Genomic DNA, 9,589 nt, shown 5'->3' on the forward strand with positions numbered 1-9,589 from the left:
AAAAGAGGCAATCACCTTATTGTGCTCCTTCTTGGTTAATACCCATGGTGTCTTTGGTAGGACCATGTTACCATTCTCACTTTCAATTGGCCATGCACTTTGAAGGTGTCCCATGTTTTGTAAATCATCCCTTGCACCCTTTGTATCTCTTTACCAATTAAATGGTCCCAAATATTTGTTACCATATTCTTGAAGATATGCATGGGATCTTTGATCTTCACGTCACACCAATATGGAAGTCAAAAGAAGATTAAGTGTCTAGACATCCCATCGGGGGTGCTTCTCCATGCCTCAAACCAATATCTACCTCTCATCACTCACAAGTGGTAAGACATCATGTGGCACATACTTGGGATGTGAAGGAGAAAAAAATCGATGATGTTTGCCATACACCACCTTCTTAAGTGTAGAGGGTCTTTCGGAAACAAGTGATGGTTCACAAATCGTACATGCATGATGTCTGGAGGTTGCCAAACCTATTTTAAAATTGAGATGATTCAGAGGTAGAGATATAAACTTAAAGTTTAAAGGTTAAAGCTTAAAGTTATTCCGTTCAAGTATGTAACTGAGAACTCAAGCTTAAGCAAGCATAGAATGTAACATTCACAAACCCACAAGCTCATAGAGAGAGTCTATCCATGAATAACTCATTGTTGCCAATGAAGTGGGCAAGAGCTTGCATCAATGGAGACTACACACACACACACTACAAGCATGCAGCATACTCAAGAGAAAGAAAGAAGCATTCAACTAATCATAGATTAATCTACTTCAATGATGCTAAAACAGATTAAGAGAATGAAGTGGAGATATACTCATTGGAGCTTGATGCTCATTAGAGTACAATAGAGAGAGAGTCAGAGAGTTGCCATAGCTTGAGAGCTCAAGAGCTTCACTCAATAGCTTATGAGAATGGCTAAAAAATGTCCCCTTTCTTTAGCTAACATCTCTTTTATAAAGATGTCACTAACCCTAACCCTAGGCCTCTTTCACACATGGGCGGACAACCCTATAAGTGAGCCTTGCTTAATACACTTAGAACTCTCATTTCGAACCCACATTGGCCTAAAACGATTTACATTGCACTTTGGCACAAAAATATGGAAAAATTATGTGCGTCTTTATGTTCCCATGGCTACAATACTGCTCTCTCGCATTAATTGCTTCCGGCCTCCTTCCTTAATACATGTTCCCGTGGAACATTCCCCCCTTTCTAAATAGCACACGTCCTCGGGCGCGGTAGAAACAAAATAAAATTCCTAAGATCAAATGGTGGAGGAGAATATTTCTCCAATGAGTTCAGTGAATTCTTGAGAAAGCAGGGAATCAAGAGGAGGCAATTTACGTGTAGGTACACTCCGCAACAATATGATGTTGCAGAAAGGAAAAGCACGCACATTGCAGAAGTGGCACGTGCCTTGATGGCGGAAAAGAATATGCCACATTATGAAGTAGTAGCAACTGTTGTGTACATTATGAACATGACACTCACTACAACTGTTCATGGCATGACTCCTGAACAGAAGTTTACATGCGTAAGACCAGATGTGTCTCACTTGAAACTGTTTGGGTGTATCGCATATGTACATGTTCCTAATGGTGAGAAAAAAGTTGGATCTAAAGGCTGAGAAATGCATCTTTATTGGTTATGCTATGGAGCAAAAAGGTTATATATGCTATAACCCTACCACTCGTCGTGATATGAAAGTAAGCAGAGATGTTATCTTCGATGAGGTGAGTAGCTGGTATGCACCAGACTACTACTGGTATGCACCAGTAGTAGTGAAGGCAACAGAAGATGTAGATGTAAGAAGTGCTAATGTTGGTATGCACCAGTAGTAGTGAAGGCAACAGAAGATGTAGATGTAAGAAGTGCTAATGTTGCACAACATATAGAGCAGCAATCATAGGTGCTGAGTGGACCTAGGGAGTCCATGGTCAGGCAGGTTGAGGAATGATGTAAGTACACATGTATCATGAAAAGGGAAGGAAAAGGTAGATCAACCTTTTGTGCGGCCTAATCTATCAGCACAGCAGCAGGCAGGTCACTCATAGGTGGATGGTGACTCTAGTGGCTCCGAGGAGAGCCTTGATGAGGAGATTGGCATTCCGTCTATGGTTACTCCTGGTGTCAGGAGAACCAAGGTTGTTTTGAGGATACGTGGCAGTGATCCAGGTGTATGCAGGTCTATGAGGGCAGATACCCTGTTTGATAGGTTGAGATATGATGGATTTACAGCCCATAATTATGCTTATATGGTAAAAGCAATATAGGAGGTTGAGTCCACTTTCTTTGAGCAGGCAATTGGAAATAAGAAATGGGAAGATGCCATGGATGAGGAGATGGCAGCATTGGATGCAAATGCAACATGGGAGTTAGTGCCTTTGCCTAAGGAAAAGAAGGCAATTGGATGTAAGTGGGTGTATAAAGTTAAGCACAATGCTGATGGTTCAATGAGAGAAGGTACAAGGCAAGATTGGTTGCCAAGGGCTATGGGGAGACTTATGGCATAGACTATGAGGAGACATTTAGCCCAGTTGCAAGAATGGCAACTGTGAGAGCTATCATTGCTATGTCTACAGCGAAGGGTTGGTCTTTATATCAAATGGATGTAAAGAATGTCAGCACGACAAATTGGGCACCAAACTAGATCCCTCTTTGAGTAGAGATGGGGTTGAGCAACTCGATCTTGGCCTTGGCTGGTTCTCCAATGTTGGTTCATCTGCTACATTAATGTAGTGGCTAGTTGTTTGACTTGTTGTCCCAAGGTGGACTCCTTGCCTCGGCGGATTTAGTGCTAATTGTTTTGAAGGAAGCCACAAATGTACCCTAGTGAAGTTCTCGGTGGGAACACGTTCCCTTGAAGTTATTCTCAAAGTCCAAAGCACTCCTGCAGCATTGCTCAAAGGAGGTATGGCCCAAAGCATACAACAAATTATGTAAGGGTACATCATCGAGCCCTTCAAGGAGAACTTGTCTCTGGCACTACAGTGAGAGTAGAGATACCTTACCCTTTTTATGTAGTCCCACATGGTTTTGCCATCTTTTTGTCTGACATTTGGTAACTGCTAAAAACAGGACTCCATCAAGTTCCTTAACGTGAGTATCCAACCTTGAAATTCCTCAAGGAATCTCCCAATTACAGTGAGAGTAGAGATACCTTACCCTTTTTATGTAGTCCCACATGGTTTTGCCATCTTTTTGTCTGACATTTGGTAACTGCTAAAAACAGGACTCCATCAAGTTCCTTAACGTGAGTATCCAACCTTGAAATTCCTCAAGGAATCTCCCAATTATCCCTTCATCAGAGAACTTGTCTCTGGCACTACAGTGAGAGTGGAGATACCTTACCATGTTGATGTAGTCCTAGATGGTTTTGCCATCCTTTTGTTTGACATTGTGTAACCTTGACATGAGTATCCAACCTTGAAGGCCGCTTTCAAGACTTCAAAGGTGTCCATATCTTCTGTTTCCAAGGACCTCAACCATTAGCCAGCTTTGTTATCTAGGGTGAGGCCAAAGGCACTCACCTTGACTTGATCTTCCACATGGCCAAATGATTTGCATATTATAAACATCTCAAGGTGTGGTATGGGATTGCCAGTTCCATCAAACTTGGTGATTAGCTTGGAGAGATGTTGGTTGGTTTATTTCTTCCTGCCTTGGCCCCTGTACAAGGTGGTGTGCTGGTGCTAGAGGCATGATACTAGCAATAGCAACCCCCCTCCCTATTTCCATGGATATTTTTAACATTTCAAGAGTTAGCCCCCGGCCATGGTGGCTGGAGCAAGTGCTAGTTGAGGAATATTAGGGGGTGAATAATAGGCCATTGGGGGTCTTTGTCTTATGGGAGGACTAGGTTGTGACTCATATGGCTCCATATGGTATATTGGATATACTCCTCGAGGTGGGTTTTATTGGTATATTGGTTCCCCAAGCTAATGTGATGGGGCTGGGTAGGCCCTCTCTCTCTAGTAGGACATCTCGGTCCCTTGGAGAGCTAGTTCTTATCCTAGGTTTAGCATTGGTCTCTGGGCTTGGTATGAATCAATCATTCCTGAGGTAGGCATGGCTCTCTAGACTGGTGGATGAGTCTGGGTTTGGTTACTTTCACTTTGCCCTATCTCCACTCTAGGATCTAGAGGTGGTGAGGACTCTCTTTTAGGTTGGTTTTCCATACCTCTATCCCTAGGGTGCACATGGCTCGTCTGATTGTGCGTTTCACATGATAAAGTTCCGAAGTCGTGAAGTAAGGCTTCTTTGGAAATGGGTAGAAGAAGTTGGGTCTTGCTCCATGATGATAGGTGGTCTATCCATGCACTGAGCCTCAGGTTCTCCTATCTCTAGGTCGTCATGTGAGTAACTTGTCCAGTGTTGGGATGATCCTCACTCTCACTAGTGTAATCAAAGACTAACACCATTTGTCTCCAAGCTATTTTGACCGATGGGTATGATCTTATGAGAGAGGGAACGTTAGGAAGATTTATATCGTCTCATAAAGGGTTATTTTGCACCAATTTTATCAAGCGTAAGTGAAGGAATGTGTGGAATAGCCGTGTTGTTGGATCCCTTGTATAATGTTTCTATTTGTGAGTTTTTTTTTTGGGAATGGTACGCCAAGAGGGGAGAGGAGAAGAGAAGCCTAGGCTAATACCATCCACTCCATGCATATAGAACAATCAAGCAAGCAAGCATTCACAAACACAAGCATGCAACCACAAGCACAAGAGAGTGAGAGAGATAGAGAAAGCAAGACTCAATTGTGACTAATGGGATGGTCCCGTTTTCGTATTCCATAAAATGACTTAGATAAATTAGCTCACTTTTTACAACCATTTACAATTGGGAGCCCGAAATTGGCTTCCTAGCTCTATGTATATCTATCTAACTATGACCGACATTACACTAGCGGTCATCCCATATGTCTTTTTCAATAGGTGCTTAGCGTGGTTATAAAATGATAGATTACAAGAAGAAGAGTAGCAACACTTGAGAAATAATGTTAACCAGAGTGGTTAATAGTATCTTGAGTTGAATACGACTCTTAAAGATCACAAGGATTCAAAGTAATGCTAGCTTATACCTTTTGATGATTCGCTAATATCTACAAGTCCTAAACTTTGATCTTATGGAAACCCAAACCTGCACTGCTCTTGACTTTTGCTCAATAATCATAGAGAGGAAAAAGGTGATGCATGAACAAAGAGAAGAGCATGCAAGCATGGCCTCTACTATTTACACAAAACGGTGTATCGGAGTCACAAAAAGAAGAGAAATAATACAAAATATTGATGGATACTTTGGTTCTAGAATTTTTTTTCCTTTGGGAATGTTTAGAATAATTCTTCTCATGCTCGAGGTCGCTGTCTTTAAATGAGAGATAAGCTAGAGAGGGAGAGAGAGGTCACATTGATTTATGCGTAAATCATAGATGTCACATTGATTGATAGTAGTTACGAGTAAATCAAAGGTAGTATGCAGGATTAGAATTGTTTTTTTTTTTTCCTTTTGGAAAGTTTAGAATAATTCTGCTCATGCTCGAGCTTATGGAAGACACACTATATATGTCGCTGCTCCGTGGCTACAGAAGTTGAAGAGAGAGAGAGAGAGGGGTCATAGATGCCACATTGATTGATATACGTGGTATGGAGGATTAGAATATTTTTTCTTTCTTTTGGAAAGTTTAGAATAATTCTGCTCATGCTCGAGCTTATGGAAGACGCATTATGGAAGACGCACTATATATGTCGCTGCCCAGTGCCTACAGAAGTTGAAGAGGGAGAGAGAGACAGAGAGAGAGAGAAGTTGAAGAGAGGATGGCAGCTGCGCAGTTGCTGATCAAAAAAGGTGAATTAAAGGCGGCTCCTCTGCTTGCGCCTTGCCGCCAGGGGCGGCGCTCCACGAATGGGCTCCGTGCCGTCGCGCCGGTGGCGTTGATGCAGGGCTACAATGCTGTTTTTGGGGAGGGACTGAATACAGCAGTGAAAGGGGAGACCCAAGTCTCGGGAGGCGATAGCTTTGTGAAGTGTGACATCTGTACCAGCAGCATGCAGCTCATCGAGTCCCTCCAGATTGATCAGGCCCTCTCTGTCAGCTTCTCTAGCTTTGGCAGCGTCTCCGAGAAGGTGCAATTCTTCCAGCAGCTGACCACCACCTCCAACACTACCCACATCGTTGTGTTCTCCCGCCACATCCAGGGCTTGGAGACGGTGACCAATGTGCAGGGACTGCGGCCTGAGGTTTCTCCGCCAAAGGACGATACCCAATTGGCAGATTTTGTGCAATTATATGGCGACAGCTACCTATCAAGCCGAATCACTGGTGGTGAGTACTATGCCGTGTACTCCTACTACTCGGACTCGCGGGAGGAGCAGTCCCGGCTGAGCGGCGAGCTGAGAGCAGCAGGAATCTTCTCTACAGTGAGCGTGGATGCATCCTTGCAGGTGATCTGTTGTTTTATGTTGGTTTATTTTTTTTCACGATTTTTGGGGCAAGCGCCCGAGAGAAAATCCACTCACACACCCATATATATGTACACGGTAACCGCAAGGCCCCCAAAGGGAAACACCTTAATTACCACCACACTAGGTTGGTAACTTGTTTGCCCTTTTAGAGTCAACAACCCTCATAAAATGGGGATTTCAATTCACGGCTTTGCCTAGCACACCGAACCACTAAGGTGGTGAAAGTGGCGTTGGCGTTGTACGCCTGGGGCAACAAGCTGTACACGTTAGCACACTGAACCACTAAGCTGACGAAGGTGGCGTTGCTTTAGACGTTATCCCATCTCAAAGCGCATTGACCAATCCTTGGAGGAGCTTTCTAGACGTCTCTTGGTGACGCACATATTTTTAAATTATATTGATAACTTTTCATGTGTATCATATGCTTCTTCGCTTGCACTTTTTTAGCATATCCGGCATGCTCCTGTATATCCTTGGTCGCCCTCTGGAATCCAACCATTGGGCCCTACAAAAGGACTCAGCATATATGTATCTTGGTGCGGGATGGGGGTCTCCGGTTCCTCCCCCAACCCTTCGCGGGCACGTAGGCCGTGCCCCCCGCTTTTGCAGGCTACGTATGCCTGCCTTTGGGAAGCTCTACATGCTGAACTATATCAAGGAGAAAAAGAAGGGAAAATGGGCTTCACACTCTTGGAACCTTCACAAATGACTTGGCAATGATCCCATAAGTCCAGTGTTGTGCTGGACAACAGTGTCTATATGCCCTTGGCCGGTTTGTAGACTCTTTTGCCGTCGGTGGACCGACCTTGATCAAGGGGGATTTATGGGGTCGACTGGTGTTGTGTTGCGTATATATTGCACAAGTAATATAAGTAAGAAATGAGTTAACCATGCCTTTGCAAGACCATGTGGTCCGTAAGGCCACAAAGACCCTATGGTCCATAACATATAATGCCACATATATGACTTGGAATGAGTGACAGAAGCTTATGTTTGTCTAGTATGTGTCCTGCGATCACCGCCATAGCCGCTCAAGACTTATGCATGCGTGGCGATTTGGTGATTATTTGAATGCTACAAATATGACACATATGGTGATTATATATACATTTGCATGGCACCGTACTGAGTTGCTCACAGAGTGAGCCCCTACACACTTGCATGATGCTTTGAGGATGGAGCTTCAGTGTTGATATGATCAGAGTAGTGACACTTATCCCAATCAGCATATTGGAATATTTTGCAGGTCAAGATCGAGCGTTTTAATTCATCTCAGACACGACGCATCCATTTCGTGCAGCGCATGTCCGGCGTAGCCAATCCCGAATTCCCAGCTCCCGAGAAGATGGTAAACTTTGCCTTAAAGTTCCCGTCGATGCAGCTCACAGCTCCGAAGATCATCCAGTGGACTGTTTCTGGCTATGAGCATGTTCCAGGCATAGGCAGTATGTTCAAACCCGTTGCGCGCAACCGCACCATGCTAGCGAGCCGGGAAACCTCAAACACCTTGAGCAAGTTGAAGGACCTACAAGGGAATATTGATGTTATTAACAAGGTGTACAGTCTCTATGGGGGCTATGGCGGAGACAACAAGCTCAACAGTGTGAAGGTGCAAGCAGATAATGACGAGAGCATGGTGCGAGGCTTGGTGTCATCATATGTAGATAATCCGACCAAGCCGCTAATCGTGGGTGATCGATTAGTACTGAAGTGCCTTGCCAGCGGCACGCCATCCCTAGACTACACCGTGAAAACGTATCAAGCCATGAATGGAGGGGCTGGTGCTGCGGCGTTTGACGATGTACAGGATCCTAGAACATATATTCAGCAGCGCAAGAGGATCTCCGCCATACAACTACGCTATACTTGGAACCGAGTCAGCTGCTTGGAGGTCACCTACTCTGGTTGGAACATGGTAGATCAAACCCTTCACCATGGCAGTCATTGCTATGGGGAAAAAATCAGCCCCCTGCTGGTGGTGCTGCCTAGTCACACTGTCAAATCCTTCAAGGGCTTCCATAGAGCAGAACCACATGACACTTCCTCTCCTACATTGATAAGGAGGCTTGATATATCACTCGATGATGGTTCTTGTATAAGTGGCGGGGACAGTTCTTATACTAATATTGAATGGAACCGCCCTGAAGGATCATTCCTCATGGGATTTAGAGGCCTTCTCTTTGACGGGGGCATTAACGCGCTTGATATCGTCTATGCTTCCTTCTGCCCTGCAACTTGGTCCTCATTTTAGCCACCTTTTAATACTATTATATTATGCCCCCCTTTTGCTAAAAGCCAATCACATGTAACACAGTTGTACCATCTAAGACATTGACTATACTAGTCAATGTCTAAGAACGGTATTAATTTGCTAACAAAATATGTAACCACATAATATAATATGACAGTTGTTTGTATTGCACCCAACTAAACTAAGGGATTATGGATATGTACAAGTAGCTTCAACATACGGTATACTGTGAGTCTCTTCCGGGCCAAAGTATAATTGGAAACAAAGAAGTATCGTTGTTGAAAAGCCTTAGTTCTATTTTCTTGGTTGGTTTGTCACAATTAGTTAGAGGAAGAGAGAGAGAGAGAGACATAGACCACAAACACGATAACAGCAAGCATTGCTTACATCGGATAACCTTAAACAAGTCTTTTGAAATGAAAGAATAGCAATCGGATGCAAGCAGAAATGCACACCGATATCAACAAACATTGATCAAACACACTGAATATAATAATAATTCATTCAAATCATATCATTCATATCTTTAACACGATAATGGTCCATTAGACCAAAAAATTTCCTTTTGAACATTCCTCTACGGGAATTTCAGTTAAGCAAGTTCTCAATTTGTCATCCCTTAACTTGATCTACTGAGTCAAGTGTTAACAGTAACAATTTGACAGCACAACCCACTAATCTCATAGTGATTTGCTGAATTCATTATCATCATTCTAGTCATGAATATCATCACAGAGACTCGTCCCATTCATCCTCATTGTGGTTTCGTTCAGATTATTATATTTCATCTAATTTCAGAAATCATCATTTTTCAATCAGAATCCAAATCAATTCATCCATTCTCAAACAGAATTAAAAATCATATCAACCACA

General features: G+C 43.3%; 1 protein-coding gene across 1 annotated transcript; it reads left to right on the plus strand.

Moving 5' to 3' along the window:
- Window positions 1-5,766: 5,766 nt before the first annotated feature.
- LOC147607340 (uncharacterized) lies at window positions 5,767-8,884 on the plus strand. Its single transcript, XM_086790460.1, has 2 exons — window positions 5,767-6,444; window positions 7,712-8,884. Exons 1-2 carry the CDS (start codon window positions 5,818-5,820, stop codon window positions 8,714-8,716), a joined length of 1,632 nt encoding a protein of 543 aa, XP_086646586.1. The 5' UTR covers window positions 5,767-5,817; the 3' UTR covers window positions 8,717-8,884.
- Window positions 8,885-9,589: the final 705 nt, after the last annotated feature.

The sequence above is a fragment of the Cibotium barometz genome, chromosome 55, assembly GCF_041138505.1.
Source record: "Cibotium barometz isolate CiBa-2024 chromosome 55, ASM4113850v1, whole genome shotgun sequence".
In the NCBI taxonomy this organism is placed as follows: domain Eukaryota; kingdom Viridiplantae; phylum Streptophyta; class Polypodiopsida; order Cyatheales; family Cibotiaceae; genus Cibotium; species Cibotium barometz.

What these genes read in the sequence shown, in the direction of transcription:
- LOC147607340 (XM_086790460.1), top strand. Translation starts at nt 5,818, where the DNA reads ATGGCAGCTGCGCAGTTGCTGATCAAAAAAGGTGAATTAAAGGCGGCT. An exon ending in GCGTGGATGCATCCTTGCAG is followed by an intron (nt 6,445 to 7,711) that starts GTGATCTGTTGT and finishes AATATTTTGCAG; the next exon opens with GTCAAGATCGAGCGTTTTAA.